Source organism: Schistocerca gregaria, chromosome 7 (genome assembly GCF_023897955.1).
Source record: "Schistocerca gregaria isolate iqSchGreg1 chromosome 7, iqSchGreg1.2, whole genome shotgun sequence".
Classification (NCBI taxonomy): Eukaryota; Metazoa; Arthropoda; class Insecta; order Orthoptera; family Acrididae; genus Schistocerca; species Schistocerca gregaria.
In genome coordinates this window covers 456,804,020-456,827,094 of record NC_064926.1, presented here as the reverse complement: position 1 = coordinate 456,827,094, position 23,075 = coordinate 456,804,020, and the positions used below count along the sequence as shown (strand labels likewise).

The 23,075-nt window shown below is 40.5% G+C and overlaps 1 protein-coding gene across 2 annotated transcripts in view; it reads right to left on the bottom strand.

Annotated features, from left to right (window-relative positions):
• LOC126281362 (programmed cell death protein 7-like) overlaps positions 1-23,075 on the bottom strand; it is a 45,993-nt gene that overhangs the window by 17,321 nt on the left and 5,597 nt on the right. Inside the window, exon 2 of one of the 2 annotated variants that reach the window (XM_049980275.1) lies at positions 610-753. The exons of the other annotated variant lie outside the window; for it this stretch is intronic. Within the exon in view, the coding sequence (XP_049836232.1) occupies positions 610-753 (144 nt within the window). The remainder of the gene's footprint in view (positions 1-609; positions 754-23,075) is intronic. 2 annotated transcript variants of the gene reach the window in all.

Genomic DNA, 23,075 nt, shown 5'->3' with positions numbered 1-23,075 from the left:
CTGTTATTCACATAGCACAATTAAAAATCTATCAACTTGCATATAGTTAACTTTAAAAATGGGGGTACAAATCAAAGTTTTTCCCCCGAATGAAGTGCTGGACCATGGCGGCTTCTGGAATTATAATATGGTATTATAATTCAGATTTTATTAAGCTGAATATTTCATATTTCTGAATTTTTGTTGCAAATCTGCGTGGCGAATTTAAATTATCAGAACTATAAGTTTAGTATATGATATTTTGGCTGAACAACACTCTGCTATACAATGTGTAAACCCAATAAATAATAGCAAAAAGAGCTTGTCTACTTCCAAAAATATACCAGTTTCTCATAATATGAGCTAACTTAGGAAGCAAAAAATCTGCTTAATTAAGAATTTTGCTCCCACACAGTAACTAAGCAGATAATATGTACAGAAAAATTTGCTCGTTTGTCACATCTAAAGAAAAAAAAGTCAAGATATAACAGTTTAGACAGCTTTCACTTTAAATAGTGCACGTACTACGAGATTTTAGAAAACTCGAATTTTACATTACACATTAGCAGAGCAATGTCTGTCAATGTCTTACTCTACACTACACACATGCCACTTGGCTTTTTCACTCACTCTCTTCTTACTGATGTCCTCGAATTCCATTTGCCACTCTGAACAATTTACTGTATCACGTTTTGAAGACAGTTTAGCATGCAAAAATTGGAGTTCCTCCAGAGTAGTTAAACACTGTTTTAGCATTTTCTTTGCTTCAAATATCTGTAAAAAAAAATTGAAGATACAGTACATCAATCTAATTCCACAGAGTAACTTTTCATCAATAGACTAATCTGAATGTACTTTCTATACTCTGAATCATTTGTCTATTCCATAAGGAATCAATAACTGATGTGCAGTTGATATAAAATTTGTGCCAGACTAGACTAACATGGATTTTACTGTGTACCATGAGCAGTACATTCATTACATTACATTATCGATTCTTTGATCAATTCACTGAAGTGGACTTAATTCTTATCAAATACATTTCTGATAGGGGTACTATCTAAGAAATTGTGGTACCACAGTATAGTTTAAACTGCATATCAGGACTAGGGTTGAAAACTAATCATTGTATATGATTTGTAATTATCACTGTGCCAGGAGTCAAATTCACAACACAATTATAAGAAGTTGTCCATCACTCCATGAGCGAGTTGCAGTTTTTAACCCATTTTTGTCTTGATTCACACTATTTTCCAAAGACACCCATTCCTGCATATAGTCTCCTATTTCATACACTGAACCACCAAAGAAACTGGTGTAAGCTTATGTACTCAAAATACAGACACACATAAACAGACATAGTATAGCACTGTTAACAGCAACACCTATACCAGGTGAGTCACATAACATTACCACTGGAAACACCTCCTTAACAGCAAAAAAACACTGAATAATCAATTCTGCGGACTGAAAGTGAGAGGTGTAACTGGTTAATACAAACTGTTGAGAAATGCATGGCAGTATGATTTTCAACACTTTTTTTGTTTAACAGAAACCTATTATTTTAAGCACAACTGAAAATAGAAAAAATACTTAATCAATGACATTTGCTACATTGTAAAATGTTATTTATATCCACAGTAACTTGTAACAAAGTTGACACTTAAGTAACTCCTCAGCAGTTCAATCATGTGTTTTGGAGAGAACCGAATTAATCAGGGATACAAAAAGAACAGTGATGTAAGGTAGCTACAGAAGAGACATGACCAGCTTGTTACGTCCACATGCTAACATTTTTAGTAGTCTTCTTGTCTGAAGAATACTGTACTGCACTGATTTGTCAGAAGAAAATGTACATGAACATGAGAATGTAGTTGAACTTACAAATTGTTTTTTGTTTTGTTTTTGATGACAGAATGCGAAAGTGTGTGTCTTGACATTTAAGGCTAATAAATGTTCAAAGTGGTGCCCATCATTTGCTGCACACATCTGTAATCTACCGTGTAATAAATGTCTTACACCACGCAGTACATCTGGTGTAATTTACCACAGGCTGCCTCAATAAAATGTTCATATCTTCTGGGGTTGTAGGCACATCATGGTACATGTTCTCCTTTACCGTACCCCACAGAAAAAAGTCTGAAAGTGTAAGATCAGGAGAACGGGTGCCCGATTTATGCGTCTGCCACATTCTACGGAACACCTGTCGAACATTCTGTCAGGGGTCAGCCTTGTGTTCATTGCAGAATGTGCAGCAGCACCATTATGTTGATACCACATACATCTACATGTTTCCAGCGGGACATTTTCTTACAATGTTGGCAGCTCATTTTGTAGAAACTATGTATTTTGCAGCTGTTTTGGTGCATTCAATGAAGTGAGGACCAAAGAGATGGTTACCAATTACTCCACACCATACGATTACATTTCACGGTCGCTGTTGCTCTACCTGTTGAAGCCAGTGAGGATTGTCCATGGACCAGTAATGCGTGTTTCGTAAATGCACTGCAGAGTGGTTTGTGAAACCTGCTTTTCACTGACAGAAATTTACTCGATTATTAAACTCATCTCCATGTAATTGCTGATGCAGCGACAAATGATACTGGTGAAGTTTGTGACAAAGTATGCGCATTACACTACTTTGACTCATTGCACCGCCACTAGCAATGTCATGTGAACTCATGTGGGCTCACGGCAACAGCAGCCAACACACCAACTACACCTGTTTCTCCTGTGATGGGTTTGTTAAGGACCCGTTTGCAAGTTATGCTCATACCTGTTGCATACAATTGTTTGTAGATGTTTCCTAACGTGCTACGCATTGGATGATCTCTGTCCGGGTACCTTTTTGCATACAACCAAGCTGCATTTTGTCTACACTTGCCATAAATGAGTATCATCTCTGCCTTTTCAGAGTTAGCATAAAGCATTTTCACAGTTCATACAACACTGTACACACTATTGTACTTGTGACCTTCTCACGTTCCTACTGTGTGTACTTCTGTTCTTACTTGTGTACAGTATACTATCACCTATGTCCGGTAACACCATGTACTACAGTTATTCTCAGTAAAAGGATTAATTTGGCAAGCGCTACATGCAGACACTGAGACAGCCGAACTCATAAATATTTTCTTAAGTATCTTCGTAAACATACCTCTACAGATTGTTTGTTACAATACGCGACTGAACATCCGAGGCTTCCAGTGTCAACTTTACGTTACAAATTACTCTGGATGTACTTAATATTTTACAATGTAACAAATAGCATTAAGTATTTGTTTCTTAAAAAAAGTGTGTGTTGAAAATCATACTTCCATGCATTTCTCAGTGGTTTGTATTAACCGATTCCATCAGCCCCACTCCTCCCCACGGTCTGTGGAATTGGTTATTCAGTATTTTTTTTGGTTTGTTTTGGTTTTAGGGCGCAAAACTGCTATGGTCATTAGCACCCAGTCTGTGACTTAGGAACAGGTAAAAAACCAAACTGGAAACCAGCAGCAATGAGTGCGAAACTCAAAAAAGTGGGGAAACTAAAACCAGAAGGAAAGCTTAAAAAACCACTATAGAAGGGAGGTTATTTGTCCCCAAAAGGAGCTTCAAATGACTGACGTCCTCTCACTGGCACTAATAAACTCGAGAACGCAATTGGCTGAGCGCGTGTCATCAGCTAAAATGGAAGATATATCAGGTGACAGCTGTAGACGGGCGCGTAACGGAGTAAAATAGGGGCACTCAAGTAAAAGGTGTTTCACTGTCCACAGTTGAGAGCAGTGGGGACAAATTGGGGGAGGATCGTCAGTTAAAAGATGTTGATGGCTAAAAAGACTGTGCCCTTTCCGGAGTCTAGTTAAAATTACCTCCTCCCGAGGATGAGTTCGGGAGGAAGAGGTCCAAGCGCAGGGAAGAGCTTTCACGTCCCACAATTTATTATTGGGAAGTGTTGACCAATGTGTGTGCCGTAAAAGAGCAACACAACGACATAAAACACTCCGTAGATCGGCAAAGGGAATCATGTGAATAGCAGTCTGAAGAAGAGAGACTGCAGCCTTGGCCGCTATATCAGCCGCCTCATTTCCATAGATACCAACATGTCCTGGGATCCACAGGAACGCTCCAGAGACGAGCCCCAAATGGAGCAAGTGGAGGCAGTCCAGAGGGTGGAAAAGGTAGAGAGCTTGGAGACTGAGAAGAGAGCTGAGTGAATCTGAGCAGATAACATACTGTATCCACTGATGGCGACAGATGTATTGGACAGCCTGGTGAACAGCTAAAGCTTCACAGTAAAAACTGAACACTGGTCAGGAAGCCGAAATCGATTAGGGGTGTCGCCAACAATACAGGCAATCCGAACACAAAACAATGTTTTTGTGCCATCACTGTAAATAAATGTGGCATCCTTCATTTGTGCGCATAGAGTAGCAAATGCCCGACGATAAACAAGAGAAGGGGTACCAGCCTTGGGAAACTGACAAAGGTCACGGAGCAGGCAGGTCTGGGGCCGGAGTCAAGGCGGTGCTGTACCCCAAGTTGTCAAGAAAGTTTTAGGAAAGTGGAAGGAAAGAGAATGTAGCAGTTGACGAAAGTGGACTCCCGGTGGTTGTAGAGAGGAAGGGCGGCCTGCATACCCTAAATCGAAGGAGGCGTCGAAAAAAATGTCATGGGCCGGATTAGCAGGCATAGAAGACAGATGGCTAGCATAACGACTCAGGACAGCTCGCCAATTGGACAGCGGAGGTTCAGCAGTCTCAGCATAAAGGCTTTCTAGGGCTGGTGTAAAAAGCTCCAAACGCTGAACGTAATCCACGTTGGCGGACAGAGTCGAGACGCTGAAGAATAGACAGCTGCGCAGAGGAGTAAACTATACTTCCAAGTCCAATTTCGAGCACACTAAGGCGCAATAGAGGTGGAGATGGACCACTCTGTCTGATTCCCAGGAGGTACGATTCAGAACACTGAGGGTGTTGAGGGATCGCAGACAGCGAGCCAAAAGATAGGAAATGTGGGAGGACCAGCACAGTTTTCTGTCAAACATAAGACCCAAGAATTTAGCGACGACTGCGAACAAAAGGTTGACCAGACCTAGATGTAAGGAAGGCGGAAGAAACTCCGTACAACGCCAAACGGTCTTCCTGGGAGAAAAGTCGAAGCCGGTTTCGATGCTCCAAGAGTGGAGGCCATCGAGACATCCTTGAAGAGGTCGTTCAAGAAGGCTGGTCCGTTGAGAGCTGTAGTAGATTGTAAAATCGTCCACAAAGAGGGAGCCCGAGACATCAGGAAGGAGACAATCCATAATTGGATTTATGGCAATGGCAAACAGTACAACACTTAGCACGGAGCCCTGGGGTACACAGTTTTCTTGGGAGAAAGTACGGGAGAAGGTAGTGTTTACCTGCACTTTAAATGTGCATTCTGCCATAAATTCACGAAGAAAAAGGGGCAGCCGACCTTGGAAGTCCCAAGAGAACAGTGTGCGGAGGATGCCGGTCCTCCAACAGGTATTGTATGCTCTCTTCAGATCAAATAATATTGCTACTGTTTGGCATTTCCTGAGAAAACTGTTCATGATATAAGTGGAGAGAGCAACAAGATGGTCAACTGCAGAACGACGCTTTCGGAAACCGCATTGGGCTGGTGTTAAAAAGACTTCAGACTCCAGCCACCAGACTGAACGGCAATTCATCATATGCTCCAAAACCTTACATACACTACTCGTGAGAGGAATGGGGCGACAGCTAGAGGGGAGATGTTCGTCCTTTCCTGGTTTCGGAACAGGAACGACGATAGCTTCCCGCCATCTTCTGGGAAAAGTACTTTCGGTCTAAATTCGATTATAAAGGCAAAGGAGGTAACGCAGACTATGATATGATAAATGCAGCAACATTTGGATGTGGATACCATCCGGTCCTGGGGCGGAAGAGCGAGAAGAAGAGAGTGCATGTTGGAGTTCCCGCATGGAGAAAATAGTATTATAGCTTTCACGATTTTGAGAGGAGAAAGCAAGAGGTCGCACCTCCGCTACACGTTTCTTTGGAAGAAAAGCTGGCGGGTAATTTGAAGAGCTTGAAATACCAGGAAAGTGTTGACCCAATGTCCACTAATGTATCATGCGCGACAGTGAGCCCAGAGACCGGGGAGAAACTAGGCGCACCAGATAATCGTCGAATCCTGCTCCAAACTTCGAGGAGGGAGTGAAGGTGTTAAATGAGCTAGTAAAAAAGTCCCAGCTTGCCTTCTTGCTATCACGGATGACGCAACGGCATCGCACAAGGAACTGCTTGTAGCGGATACAGTTGGCCAAGGTAGGATGGTACCGGAAAATGCGAAGAGCATGTTGCAGCTCATGTATTGCATTGTGGCATGCCTCGTTCCACCAAGGAATTGGGGGGCGCTTGGGCAAATCGGAGGTGCGAGGTATTGAACGTTCCGCAGCTGTAAGAATAACTTCTGTAATATGAGTGACCTCATCGTCAATGCTAGGAAAGTTACGGTCATCAAATGTTGCAAGAGACTAAAAAAGTGTCCAATCAGCTTGAGCAAACTTCCAGCGTCTCAGGCGCATATACGGCTGTTGTGGCTGCAATCTAAGGACACATGGAAAGTGGTCACTCGAGTGTGTATCAGCAAGAGCGAACCATTCGAAGTGCCGAGCTAGCGGAACAGTACCGACCAAAAGGTCCAAATGAGAGAAATTTGTCATGGAGGCACACAACAATGTAGAGTCCCCAGTGTTGATGCAAACAAGATCCGCTTGGTGGAAGACGTCTATCTGCAGTGAGCCGCACGGACAAGGACGCAAAGATCCCCAAAGCGGGTGGTGGTCATTGAAGTCCCCAACCAGCAAATAGGGGGGCGGAAGCTGACAAAGAAGATGAAGGAGATAAGCTCTTGCCATTTTTGTGGACGATTGAATGTATGCAGTACAAAGAGAGAAGGTGTATCCAGAAAGGGAAAGACGGACAGCGACAGATTGGACGGAACTGTTTAAGGGGATTGGGTGATAATGGAGAGTATCATGGAGAAGAATCATGAGTCCTCCATGTGCTCGAGTCCCTTCAACAGAGGAGAGATCAAAACGGACTGACTGAAAATAGGGGAAAACAAAGCGATCGTGGGGACACAGGTTTGTTTCCTGAAGACCGAAGATGACCGGCAAGTAGGATCTTAAGAGGATCGACAATTCATCCCGATTGGCTCGAATGCCGTGGATATTCCAATGGATAATGGACATAGGGTGGACAGAAAAAGGAAGAATGCAACCAAGGTTGCCCTCAACTCAACGACTGCTCAGAGCCGGCAGCCGACAGTGTGGAATGGCATTCAGCTGAAGGCAGAAGACCCTGATCCATAGGTTGTTCGGGAGCAGCTCCTGCGCCACCAGTGATCTGCCGGTTGATCGGCCGCCTGCAGTGCGCCTTGGCGACACAGAAGACGGCCGAGGGTGGTTACCACCAGGTTGTGCTGTAGATGAGACACGCCATGGTGGAAGAGAGGAACGGTGTTTCTTATTAGCCTTCTTGGCTAATGCTGTATTTACCTGCATGAGGCACAGTGGGCTTTCGACTGGCAAATAACTTTCGAGCAGCAAAGGTCGACACCTTTTCTTTAACTCCGATTTCCTGAATGAGCCATTCGTCTTTAAAAATGGGGCAACCTCTAGAGGAAGCAGCGTGGTCATCCGTACAGTGATGCAACATGGGGATGGAGGTGGACAAGCACCCTCATGGGCATCCTTGCCATGGGTAACGCATTTGGCCGGATTGGAACATGACTGGCTGGTATGACTGAACCGCCGACAACAATAGCAACACGTAGGGTTTGGGGCGTAATGGCAAATGGAAATTATCTCGAACTTCCTGGCAGATTAAAACTGTGTGCCCGACCGAGACTCGAACTCGGGACCTTTGCCTTTCGCGGGCAAGTGCTCTACCATCTGAGCTACCGAAGCACGACTCACGCCCGGTCCTCACAGCTTTACTTCTGCCAGTGAGGACCAGGCGTGAGTCGTGCTTCGGTAGCTCAGATGGTAGAGCACTTACCCGCGAAAGGCAAAGGTCCCGAGTTCGAGACTCGGTCGGGCACACAGTTTTAATCTGCCAGGAAGTTTCATATCAGCGCACACTCCGCGGCAGAGTGAAAATCTCATTCAGGAAATTATCTTTTAGCCCGCTTTTTTGTTCGATGGAAGTTGAACTCTGTCAAATGTCAAGAAGACAGTACGGGTTGGAACCAAGTCGTTGTCAACACTTTTCATGACTTGATGAACAGCCGTTACGCCCTGGTCAGACAGGTAATTTTGAATTTCCTCATCGGACAATCCGTCGAGGGAGCATGTATAGACAACCCCACGTGATGAATTTTAAGTATGGTGCGCTTCCACCCGGACAGGAAAGGTGTGTAGCAGTGAAGTACGCAGCAATTTTTGTGCATGGAGAGCAATGACTGTGTCTAACAACAAGGTGCAATTTCATAATCGGGAACTCACACCTCCCGAGAAAAGGACGGAGGGACCAATCAGCACTTTCAGAAGGTATCAGCTCGTGTAATCACCCCTCCCTTGGCCTGGCCGTTACCAGAGGGTACGTATGTGTCCTACCTGTCTACCCGGGGTGGGGAATTATGCGTTACCCTGTCACCAGCTATGCGTGGGAATGCATGGGTCAGCCTTCAGACACACACAGGGAGGAAAACAGAGAAAAGGAGGAACAAGGTAAAGGAAAGGAAATGCCACAGCGGAGAAAATGGTAAGGAGAAAAGGTAAGGAAAAGAGAAGGACAAAGACTTGCCAGCAGAGAAAGAGGAGAAGGAGAGAGACTGTTTTACAATTTCGAGCGTCCATCTCTGGACGTAAGCACTAAACATACTCCCAGAGGGGGAGAAAGGGAAGGGAAGAGGCGGAGGTGAGGGGTAAGATGGGGGGTTGGGGAAGGATGTTGGAAAGGAAGGTGGGCCACACTAGCTCGGGGTCCTGTGCTTGCTACGCACATATCCATAAAAGAGTTGTGGATCCCCCAGGGGGATGGGGGTGGGGGTGGTTATTTAGTGTTTGTTGTGGTTTGGGAGGGGTTTCCATTGGTAATGTTTGGTGACTCACCGTCTATAAGACAGCAAGAGGCAATCACAGTTGTTAGATTAGTTACTGCTGCTACAATAGCAGGTTATCAAGATTTAAGGCAGATTGAATGTGGTGTTATAGTTGGTGCATGAGTGATGGGACACACCATCTCCGAGGTAGCAATGCAGTGGGGATTTTTCCATACGACCATTTCATGAGTGTATCGTGAATATCAGTAATTCAGTAAAACATCGAATCTCAGATATTGCTGCGACCGGAAAAAGATCCAACAAGAATGGGACCAACAATGACTGAAGAGAATTGTTCAACATAAGAGAAGTGCAACTCTTCCGCAAATTGCTGCAGATTTCAATGACGGGCCATCAACAAGTGTCAGCATGCAAACCATTCGATGAAACTTCATTGATATGGGCCCTCAGAGCTGATGGCCCACTCACATACCCTCGATGACTGCAGACAAACTTAATGCCTTGCCTGGGCCCATCAACACTGACATTGGACTGTTTATGACGAACTGTGTTCCCAGGTCAGATGAGTCTCATTTCAAATCTTATTGAGCGGATGGATGTGTACAGGTACGGAGACAACCTCATGAATCCACGGACCCGGCATCTCAGCAGGGACTGTTCGAGCCGGTGGCAGCTCTTTAATGGTGCACTGTGTGCAGCTGGAGTGATATGGGACCCCTGATACTTCTAGATATGACTGACAGGTGACATGTACGTAATCATCCTGCCTGATCATCTGCATCCATTGGTGTCTATTGTGCATTCCAATGGACTTGGGCAATTCCAGCTGGACATTATGACACCTGATGGGTCTAGAACTGCTACAGAGTGACTCCAGGAACACTCTTCTGAGTTTAAACAGCTGTGGTGACCAACAAACTCCTCAGACATGAACATTAATGAGCATATCTGGGATGCCTTGCAATATGCTGTTCAGAAGAGATCTCCACCTTCTAATAATCTTACAGATTTATGGACAGCCCTACAGGATTCATGGTCTCAGTTCCCTCCAGAACTACTTCAGACATTAGTCAAGTCCATGCCACATTGTGTTGTGGCACTTCTGCATGCTTCTGGGGGCCCTACAAGATGTAGGATGGGTGTAACAGTTTCTTCGACTCATCTTTGACTCCTAATCCCAATTGTCCTCCTTCCAAGGCCATCAACAACTTTATCAATGCCGAACTAACTAAAAAAACAGTGCAAGGTTTTGCCTTAGCATATTCACAAGCAAATGTGTGAGCCCTTCAAGAAATTTTTTTAGTGACTGCAGTCCTGCAATAAATTATGTTAACCTAGGTTACCAGGATCAAATTACTGAGATCCACTTCTCCAGGTCAAATTCAAACAAGACACAGTGGCAGATTTACAAATAGGTCCACTAGGCATGGGCCTAGGGGCGGCAAGTTAAGGGGGGCGGCATTTTTTGATCTGTGCTCATTTTAACCATTTATGTTTTAAAGTAACTGTGCTTACAAACAACAAAAATTTTTAATATTGTTAAACAACTTGCTAGTTCAAGTAAGCCTTAAGAACGAAATTCGACAATACATGCTTGGAAATTATATATATTTTACTTGGTGACTAAATGGGAATTTAACACTGGGTTTCTGTCTGGTATCATTTTCATGGCAGTTAAAAATATTTTGAAGTAAGCTGTCGGGACAGCAATCTGCAACACAATGTTTCAAACATTATTCTGAGAACGTTGTGGGCACCTACTTAACCCTACCATATTTTCCCCATGAAAACACCGGGACCCCTCAAAAGCTGTGATAAACTAATCAGCAGTTTCTTAAAACATGTGCGGGCCTCACTATGTAAAACCCAACTCTACTTAAATTTCTTGTAGAAATTACAGGGAAGTATCAAGTCAACCCTCCATTACTGTAATTAATGTGAAAGCTCTGCGGTCTTCAATATCTGAGCTTTGATTTAGTGACACCTGTTTGACAAACCATGTTGTTACTGCGAAACATTTTTAAATATATGGTTATACGAAAAGAACATAAGCAGAATATCTAACAATGTGTGACATACACTTCGTAACAGTTTAAAACTTTTATTTATTTACTTACTTTCTTTTTTGGCAAAAAATGAAAAAGAAACAAACTTTCATTTTTCTCATTTATTGTGCTGCAGCCTGTGCGATATTAAAAGTCCCCCACTCTGTACAATTGAACAGAACGTGGCATTGCAAATTTTATACTAAACTTCTTAACTAAGCTTTTTTTCCTTCGAGGAAAGGATATTTTTATTTTATGTTGGAACAAAAGGTGCATTTCCATGCAAACATAACAGCAGTATTCACACGAACAACAACACATTATCAACTGCCAACAATACTACTTAAACTTTGTGGTCTGTCTTCTCTGCCCACAGAAACCACTAAAATGTTATAAGTTGGATAGGAGTCGATCCAAACTGCAAAAAATTGCTTTTTAAATTATAAAGACAGTGTCAAGAGTACGCAGAACATATTTGTGCCCCGGCTAAAATTCTGGTGACGTGGGAAACAGAAGCAAAAAGGGACTATCCCGTTTCCTGTACGAGACAAATTCCAGCTGGCAGGTGTGCTTCTACTGTTCACTGACAACAGAGGCCCAGGCGATAATGAAATTAAATTATTCTGCATTGTCGTTCTATCATAGCACAGTTACGCTGAGTAATTTGAGTTGGTCACTTCATCGCTCCGTGTTTAAACAAAAATTTTTGTGCATGTGTGCAGTGTAGTACGAACGGAAGTAGATACAGTCTTTCTTTCTTCCCTTTTACAAATTTTCTTCTTTTATTTTGACTGTTGGTTGACAATTTTGTAAGTGCCTTAACATTAATGACAGTGAGAAAAGCAAACTTATAAAAGTAAGTGGGGCAGCATTTCAGAAATTATCGAAGGAAAGGCGAGAATGAGAAGACAATGTTCTAAAAACGCTAGGCAGAGTAGATAAATTTTTTGCAAAGAATGTTGCTGGTTAGACTTCAGAAAGTACAGATTATATTTATGGCTCTGCACCTGTCGTAAAAGAAGTAAACACAGACAAAAAAAAAGTTAAAAATGAAGAAAAGCAAATTGTTCCTGATTTTGAGTTTCACGAAAAACTAAGTGTCGAGTCAGATATTACAAAAAGAAATAACTTCGTTAGTGATGCTACTTCAGAATGGTGTGTCAATGAATCAACAATCGACATTCTCTTACAACGTGGCGGTAATCAAAATTGTAATGGTGATTTTTCTAATCCATAAAGATCAACAGATGATAGAACCAGATATCTGAACAAAACTGTATTTTACCATAAACTATTAAATAAATGGTTCAGAGGTAAGGCCGCGATTGGTATTAATGGTATTGCACATTGGAAAAATATTTCTAATATTTTATCTCACCATGAGAATCCACTTGAACACAAAAATTCTGAGTTATCACTCTTAGCAAGAAAAAAAGTTACTGGAACAATAGGTAACAGTATCGAGTCATATTTTGAGACAGAAAAAAATGTACTGGCACAGTTTGTTGAAAAGGGTGTTTGCACTAGTGAAGAAGCCAACAAGTTGTGGACTTCCCTACGTGGACATGTTGAAAGAATCCATCCACTGCTTAATGATCAATTTATGACGTCTCTTGAACTTATAGCTGCATTTGATCCTTTTCTTGCAGAGCACATTGAACGATATGGGCAGGGACGCACAAGATATCTGTCTTCAACAATCTGTGATTAAATGATAGAGCTTCTGTTTTGAATAAATAAAAAGAATTATTATAAGTGAAATAAAACAGGCCAAATATTTCTCTATAATAGTAGATTCTACGGTGGACATTTCACATAGTGATCAATTACATTAAGATATGTGAATGAGAATGGTGAACCTGCTGAACGTTCTCTTCTGTTTTCACCAAACCCAGAACAAGTCTGAAAACTTAGCTCCTGTCTACAAATTCCACTGATATTACTGACTGTAGAGGCCTGTCATATGACAATGCAAGCAATGTCGGGAACCTACACTGGCTTGCAGACATGCATTAACGAACGATATCCGAAAGCACATTATGTGCCTTCCACAGCACATTCCTTGAATTTAGTCGGCTCTGGTGCTGCAAGCTGTTGTCTGAAAGCATGTTTATTTTTCAATGTAGTGCAAAGCCTTTATTTTTTCTCTGCTTCTACAAAACGCTGGGATAAACTTATTTCATGAAACCAGGAAGCAAAACAGTAAAAAGTTTATCAAAATCACATTGGTCAGCAAGAGGGGAAGTGTGTGTAAGTCTATATGAAAACTGGGAGAGTGTTATCAATGCCAACAATACGTTTGAAAAACCACTTGCGCAAAATGAGGCTTCAATTTTACTGAATCAAATCAGCAGACTAGAACAGTCTTCACGACTACAGTTTGGAAAGACATACTCCAGAGATTTTAATAGCGTAAATCTGAAATTGCAAAGTGTAAATATTGATACCATTTTAGTGCATGAGTAATATGAATCACTTGTACAATTTATTGCATCTATTCATGGTATGTTCGACTATTATGAAAATAAATCCATGGAGACTGACTGATATAGACTATGAATGTACCTATAAAGGATCACAAAAACACTAACTTCATGATGACGAAGAAGCAGACTCTGAAGAAGTTTTCCCGACTCGAACGGAGAAATTTAGTGTCGAAACATTTCTTCCAGCACTCGACAACTTGCACGCGAAATTAGTGACGAGGAAGGAAAGCTAGAGAACACTTTTGGACCCCTTCACAGTTTTCACTAATTATAAGAACAGTTCACCTGATGATATTGCTGAACGTGCAGCATAATTCCAGGCATCATATGACACAGATTTAGAGCCTTCCCTATCTATCAAGTGAATGTGTACATTTCGCAGTGTGTGAATGGATACATTTTTTGAGATTACTGATATACCAGCCGAAATGAGTAAATTTTTACAAAAAAGAGAGGTTACGGCCCTAGAATAGTTCTACGTACGGCACTTACAAATTTTTCAGTAAGACAATCGTTTACAGCTATTAAAAGACTGAAATCATACCTACCACGTGGTCTGGAGGAGAGATTGAGTGCCTTGTCCATTCTTCACATCGAAGCCGACCTCCTAACTGATAACTTCCTGAACTACGAAGTTATGATCAATGAGTTTTCTGCCGTCAAAGCCATATGCAAACTCTGCTAACTGGTAAGTTTGTTTATTTAGTCATATAAATTTTAAAAATTTAAGATTGTAATGTGGTTTATGACTTCAAGCACATTTATTGGATTTACAAACTACGTATTACCTGTTGATTTTACAATTGCCGATGGCAGAACTAAACCTCATTTACATGCAGACATGACCGAAGGTGCCCGACAATACTAAACAATACTCTAATGACCCAGGCCGCTCGGCGCTGTACAGTCGAGTCATACTGATATTGCAGTATATTAAAACTGATGCATATTCTTGGCATCTGCTGAAATATTTAGTTATCGCAGAAATATACGTTATTGGAGAGTAAACCCAGATGAAAAAATGTTAATCAGTAACGTAGTTCCGCGGCCCATGGAAGAGCGATGTAGTCTGCAGCCTGGGGTGGGGGGCGACTTTTCAATGCTTTTCTTTTAGAATATTCCTCATGAAAACCAAGAGGAAAAACTAATCTTGCATTGTTACACAACAGCACACACAAAATGTGCTTCGGCGTATTTCTGAATGGGCAATCTATTTACAATGAATAGTTTTTAGATGGCACCTATCATACCGTGTACCAAGCAAAAAGATCACTTGAATAAATTGGATGAAGTCAGTTATGAAAAACAGTTCTAGTATGTAATGGGGAGGGAGGGAGAGAAAATTACTGCCTAGTAACTTGACAATAATTTGGATGCTCTGGGATCAACTCTTGTTTTTTTAGGTATGAAACTCTATTCAGAGTACACCCAGTCTTGAGTGCACATGAGAATTTTTTTTTTTTTTAAGAAGTAACTATAACTGACATGCTGCTGAACTGACATCAATTTTACTGGCTTGTGCTATGAGGAGAGCTGTAATATTCACTTATTTTTACTGAGTGCAGAGCTTTCAGTGGATATTGTCAACTCACAAACGTCAGTCAAGTTCATCTGAAAATTTCACAAATGTCTCAGGAAATAAACTGCAATGTTGCAAACTGAATAATTTCTCTTGATGTTGCAGATGAGTTACAAATGCAAATGACAATTTTCATTGCTTTCATTAAAAGCTGCAGTTGTAAGGTGAACTACATACTGCTGATATTAATGTAAATAAAAACAAGATACACACAGGTTATTCAAAGAGAAGGGTGACACGAACTTTATTCAATCGGAGGTGTTTTACACGGCTTTTGTTTTGCAGTATCGTATGAATTAAGATTTCTTCTATTGCCTAATTTAAGCAGATGCTCTGCATTTATCAAACCAAATAAACAGAAACTGCAATTTTATGTATATAGACTGAAGTGACAAGCGAAAATTTGTACCAAGGCAAGAATTCAACCCTGGATCTCCTGCATACTAAGCAAGTGCGTCAGCTACTAGGCCACTTTGGCACAGCAGTTCAACTGCACAGATTACCCTGGCACACCTCCCTCCTCGATCCAAATTGTCACTGCTGCTCACACTTGGTGGCAAATGCGCCTGCTTAGTAATCAGGAGACTCAGGTTCAATTCCCAGCCTCAGTACAAATTTTCATTTGCTGCTTTAGTCTATGCACATAAATTCATATCTTTACGACACCAGTAAAATCTCAAATTGTGTAATTTCATTTTCAGAAAATGCAATGTTTACAGTGATGTTACTGGCATCCCTTGAGTGTTTGTTTTCAGTATGACTAGTTTGGTGTTGATTTCCACACACAATAAAAAAAGTGCAGCTCCATTCACTCACAATGGTTCTGGAGGTATTTCGACTATTTGTTGATGACTCACGTGCGAGAAATTAAAATTAGTACGCATGTCCGCGTTCCTCCATCCCAAGTTGTCATTTCTCTACTGCAGCCGTTATTATCCACCCAAAGCACCTCAGAATTTGTTTTTATCTTTCACAGCTCTTTTAAAAGCTGCTTCTGCTGTGTTAAGCACCTGACCAGAAGTGGGAAATATGATTGCATAATCAAGCATGTTCGTTCATCACTGAATTGTCAATAAATAGCAGTACAATTATCAGCAGTTTCTTAATATATTTTCCAAACACGAAGTTTGGATTCTTTTCTCGGTAGTTAAACAATTTGCCCACAATATAGTGACCAACTGTCACTTTTATGGAGGTAACACACAAACTTGCATTTGGATTCCAGAAGGACAGTGTTCCATGAAGAAATTACTGCTAGCCTATACTGATACAAAATCAGTTCATGTAATTCAAATTTCATTGAGGACTAAATTCTTAGTTAACCTTCAATAAACACATCACATCATTTACCAGTTTTGACAGATGGATCAAAATGTTGGACCTAGACAAAGAAGGACTCGAGTAAAATACAACAGAGAACTATTATCTATTAGAGGTTATGGATACAATTGGAAGGGACATGATAACCACCGAAACAATATGAAATTCATTTTACATCAAGGAACTATAGAGAGAAATAGTCTGAAATGGTGGGGCTGCATTAAAAGAATGAGAAAGAAAGTGATGTACCTTCACTCATGACACACGCCATTTCAGAGATTGGACATCCATACAATTAACAGGCCCACTTATAGATGCCTTCTGGGTCGACCCCCCGGTATGTCCCGGTGAGTCGCCAAAGAAACAGTATTATTTAAGCGACTACAAATGAATGCTCAGCCTATTCTGTAACCTGTTATTACTGTTGTCCAGCAATGTGTTTACTGCTATACACAACCCTTTACTTCATTGTATCTTACTTCTTGCTCTATAAAGTACATGTTCCATAAATAGTGTTTGTGCTTGCTATAGCAGAAAGACTACCAAAAAGAGCTACGTAATGGACAGAATCTGGGAGACCAATTCGAAGACCACGAACAACATCAAGAGGCTGAAGTGCATGATGACGTGAATCAAAGGACTGCAATGGGAGGAAATGCTGAACAAAAGACCTTGGGACAATAGAAAAGACTGAAAGAGGCTTTGAGAATGACCTGTGTAAGCAGAAATGTTTCAGGATGAAGAATAATTTAAAGCAGCTGCACTAGTACATGTATTGCCAGTATTAACTTTATTAGTCCTTCGCATTATTTACTCAAATGGCAGACACTCAAATCATTTATACCAATTTACTAAAACTTATTTCTTAGTTAACTACAATGTAAAAAATGTACTGTTGTGTGAAATCATGGTTTGATGTAAAAGAGGACCCAATGGCCCTAATCTGATCAGGTTACATAAATAAGTAAATAAATAAATAAATATTTCTGTTTACCAGCAAAGTGTCAAATGAAGGCATTGTGTAGAATGCCTAGAATTTTTTGGCATGGCGTTTAATACTTTTCCTGGGAAAAGTATTCCCCTCCATGAACCTTCAACCTTGCCATTGGTGGGGGAGGTGCAACCACAACGGAGGGGTATCTGTTGAGAGCCTAGACAAACGCGTGGTTCCTGAAGATGGGCAGCAGCCCTTTCAGTAGTTGCAGAGCAACAGTCTGGATGATTGACTGATATGGCCTTGTAACACTAACCAAAATGGCCTTGCTGTGCTGGTACTGCAAACAGCTGAAAGCAATGCTAAACTACAGCCATAATTTTTCCCAAGGGCATGCAGCTTTACTGTATGGTTACATGACGACAACGTCCCCTTGTGTAAAATATTTTGGAGGTAAATTAGTCCCCATTCGAATCTCTGGGCGGCGACTATTCAGGAGGACATCATTACCAGGAGAAAGAAAACTGGCATTACAGCAGGTAGATTAGAAAATTTAAAAAGAGAAATGGATAGGTTAAAGTTAGATTTAGTGGGAATTAGTGAAGTTCAGTAGCAGGATGAACAGGACTTCTGGTCAGGTGAATACAGGGTTATAAATACAAAATCAAATAGGAGTGCAGGTAAGCTACTACAAACAGCATAGTGAATGCATTATTGTGGCCAAGATAGACACCAAGACCACACTTATCACAGTAATACAAGTTCATATGCCAACTAGCTACACAGATGACAAAGAGATTGATGAAATGTACGATGAGATAAAAGAAATTATTCAGATAGTGAAGGGAGACGAAAATTTAAAAGACATGGGTGACTGGAATGCGACAGTAGGAAAAGCAATAGAAGGACACTTAGTAGATGAAATGGAATGGGGGTAAGGAATGAAAGAGGAAGTCTCCTGATAGAATTCTGCACACAGCATAACTTAAGCATAGCTAAAACTTAGATTAAGAACCATGAAAGAAGGTTGTGTACATGGGATAGTCCTGGAGATACTTGAAGGTTTCACAGATTATATAATGGTAAGACAGAGATTTATGAACCAGGTTTTAAATTGTAAGACATTTCCAGGGGCAGATGTGGACTCTGACCACAATCTATTGGTTATGAACTGTAGATTAAAACTGAAGAAACTGCAAAAAGGTGGGAATTTAAGGACATGGGATCTGGATAAGCTGAAAGAACCAGAGGTTGTGGAGAGTTTCAAGGAGAGCATTAGGGAATGATTGACAAGAATGGGGGAAAGAAATACAATCGGTGAAGAATGGGTAGCTTTGAGAGATGAAATCACAGAGGGCTAGTAGAAAACCTTCGGTAACTAAAGAAACTGACTAATTGATGAAAGGAGAAAACATAAAAATGCAGAAAATGAAGCAATCCAAAAGGACTACAATGCCTCAAAAATTGAGATCGACAGAAAGTGCAAAGTGGCTACGCAGGGATGGCTAGGGTACAAATATAAGGATGTAGAGGCATATATCCCTATGGGTAAGATAGATACTGCCTACAGGAAAATTAGAGAAATCTTTGGATAAAAGAGAACCACTTGCATGAATATCAAGAGCTCAGATGGAAACCCAGTTCTGAGCAAAGAAGGGAAATCAGAAAGGTGGGAGGAGTATATAGAGGGTCTACACAAGGGTGATGTACTTTAGGACAATATTATGGAAACTGAAGAGCATGTAGATGAAGATGAAATGGGAGACATGATACTGTGTGAAGAGTTTGATAGAGTACTGAAAGACGAAGCCGAAACAAGGCCCTGGACAACATTCCATTAGAACTACTGATAGCCTTGGGAGAACAAGCCCTGACAAAACCCTACCATCTGGTGAGCAAGATGTATGAGACAGGTGAAATACCCTCAGACTTCAAAAGGATATAATAATTCCAATCTCAAAGAAAGCAGGTGTTGACAGATGGGAAAATTAAGGAACTAACAGTTTAATGAGGCATGACTGCAAAATACTAACACTAATTCTTTACAAATGAATAGAAAAACTGGTGAAAGCCAACCTTGGGGAAGATCATTTTGGATTCCGTAGAAATGTTGGAACACGGGAGGCAATACTGACCCTACGACTTATCTTAGAAAATAGATTAAGGAAAGGCAAACCTAAGTTTCTAGCATTTGTAGACTAAGAGAAAGCTTTTGACAACGTTGACTGGAACACACTCTTTCAAATTCTGAAGCTGGCAGGGGTAAAGTACAGGGAGCGAAAGGCTATTTACATTTTGTACAGAAACCAGATGGCAGTTATAAGAGTCGAGGGGCATGAAAGGGAAACAGTGGTTGGGAAGGGAGTGAGACAGGGTTGTAGCCTATCCCCAATGTTATTCAATCTTTATGTTGAGCAAGCAGTAAAGGGGAAAAAATTCAGAGTAGTAATTAAAATCTATGGAGAAGAAATAAAAACTTTGAGGTTCGCTGATGACATTGTAATTCTGTCAGAGACAGCGAAGGACCTGGAAGAGCAGTTGAATGGAATGGGCAATGTCTTGAGAGGAGGATGTAAGATAACATCAACAAAAGCAAAATGAGGATAACGGAATGTAGTCTAATTAAGTCAGATGATGCCGAGGGGATTAGATTAGGAAATAAGACATTGAAAGTAGTAGACGAGTTTTGCTTTTTGGGGAGCAAAATAACTGATGGTCGAAGTAGAGAGGATATAAAATGTAGACTGGCAATGGCAAGGAAAGAGTTTCTGAAGAAGAGAAATTTGTTAACATCGAGTATAGATTTAAGTGTCAGGCAGTCATTTCTGAAAGTATGTGTGTGGAGTGTAGCCATGTAAGGAAGTGAAACAAGGACGATGAATAGTTTAGACAAGAAGAGAATAGAAGCTTTCGAAATGTGCTGCTACAGAAGAACGCTGAAGATTAGATGGGTAGACCACCTAACTAATGAGGAGGTACTGAATAGAATTACTTGTACTTGTGGTACAACTTTACTAGAAGAAGGGATTAGTTGGCAGGACATGTTCCGAGGCATCAAGGGATCACTAATTTAGTATTGGACGGCAGCGTGGATGTTAAAAATCATAGGGGAAGACCAAGAAATGGATACACTAAGCAGATACAGAAGGATGATGCAGGTTGCAGTAGGTACTGGGAGATGAAGAGGCTTGCGCAAGATAGAGTGGCTTGGAGAGCTGTATCAAACCAGTCTCTGGCCTGAAGACGACGACGATGCCTCTGCCATATAAAACATCCAAGCATTTTACAGATATGTCAAAGTTCAAGATAAAATTACAATGAAATAACATGTTCAAACTCTAAAGTTAAATATTTGATCATAGGTAAATTAAACCACGAAAACTGTAACAATTGTGAGTGTCTGAAAACTAGCATATCCTGAAATAGATGTGTTTTAATAGCTTTTTAAGAATTACTGTTATTACAATTGAAAAGTGATAAACAATAACTGACACTAAGCCTTCAGCTTTTTTATACTTCGAAGCTGTACTTTCATGCAATAAGTGGAACTAAAATGACATTTTGTATTGCAAATAACTTTTTCTTTTGCACACAATCATAGGTACTAGCATACATTTTTACACATGCACTTCACAAATCCTTGTCCAGTCTCGATAGATTGCCGAGTTGCAACTGACCTGGCAGCGACTTCTTTTGCCATCGAAAGATCTTTGGAATTTGGGAGAAATTTCTTGCATGCTGTGAACTCTGACCTTGTGTACAACTGCTTTTGAATATTTTCTCTGGTATCTGATTTATAAAAATCGGCTTTTGTCACATCAACCACAACAGCCAAAATGTTGCAACCATCAGCACATCCTTTATCGGTTTCAGCAACAGGAACTGTAGATCGACTAATGGGAGCATTTTGTCAGAGAGCACTTTTATTTTATTTGCCTGAGGCTCTAGATTTCTTTTTGTTATGTCTTACTGGCCAATAATGGCTTTTTATTATTTAGGCAAAGGGTGCATGTAATACGCACATCAAATTACTTCTTCACTCATTGGAGCTTAATTCCCTTAGATGACATTAATGTGGCATTCATGAACACTGACTGGTATGTTTCACTTGTAGGTTCTGTAGGGACACAGCAAATGAACCTTTGTATTTCAGATGCTTGAGTCAATGTTGAAGTCACAGCTGTAAAGAACTTAAGGTGGGCTTCTGCCAGATTTTCACAGACAACTTCATATTGGCCAGCTTTACTAATATTTCAGCAATCTCCTCCAATTCTTCATTTAAAATCTCTTGTAGCAGGGTTGATGTGTTAAGTCAAACCTTTATTTTGCAGCCAGAGCCTCATATGGAGACTACTGATATTGAAATAATATGCTCCACTTTTCCACTAACTGGAAGAACCTTAAATCCACACTCTAATGATTATTTTGTTCACTCTGCATACATGTTAACATATACGCCACATCCTGGTTTGATCTTTCAACAATTCCTTGATTTTGGCTTGACGAGGTTTTGTATGTAAAATTTTAAATTGGGACCAGTACTATTACGTACATTTGAAACAATTTTGTTGGCAAACTCCTTCACATTGTCTGTCTGGAGGATTTATGGAGCTCCATGAAGAGTAGAAGCGGTATGCTACTTCCTTTGCCATCTGTTTTGAGGGCTTTACTAACAACAAAACTAGTCAGGTTATATTTATGTACTAGAATGAACTGAATTCAGTATTGGGATGAATTTGAAAATCTCATTAGATCAACCTGGCATCACAATCTGACTTCAAGAGAAGTAAGTGGTTTTACTACTGTACCTTTTCTACAGCTCTTATTTCTACTGGAAGAGTTCACGTATTTGTATGAAAAGCTCTGTATATTCCACCATGGCCAATAGAAGAAATGGTCTCAAGGTCTGTTAAAACTCACCATGTGGTATGTAAAATTTGATTGCACCAGTGGTAGGAAGAGTTTTTATGTTTGCTGGATGTTCATTACACTGTACTTCCACATTAAGCAATAACAAGAAGGTTGCTTCTTTTCCATTGTCTTAGCTGTATTTATATCCCTTAGTATTTCCTTATAGCAATCATCTGCCAGAAAAACACTTTCTTGAAGAATTACTCCTGATTATCTGTAACACTATAAAATCTTTTTTTCGTTGCAACTACACAATCATCAACCACAACAATCTCACAATCATGGCAAGCAGCTTCTATTTTAGTTAATGACAAACTGACATCTGAACTTCAACCGAACTGGACTGAAACTGTTACAACCAGTATGTCTATGAATCACTGAACTATCAAAACATTTAAATTATATTTTTCACATACTTTGCTTTAAACATAATGGACATTCTATTAAATGCCCAGGCAAAACGTTATACATTTCATACCCTACTTAATAATTTTTTGAATTCTACGTACTATCCTTGCATTCTATAAAATTTCACAGTTTTCTGTCAACATATCAACTAATATTATTTATTCCAAAGTCTGTGTCATGTTTATACATGGATTTCACCGACACTGTGCTATGTCTATTGCTTTTAAAGCAAGGTAACAGGCAATGGAATGTTCTGATTTATTAACAAATTTGCTTGCAATCCAAATTGTAATGGAGGCAATTATGTAAACAAAAGTAAGATCTGTCAATGCATGGACCACATTGTCTTTAAGAGGTATTTGTTTGTA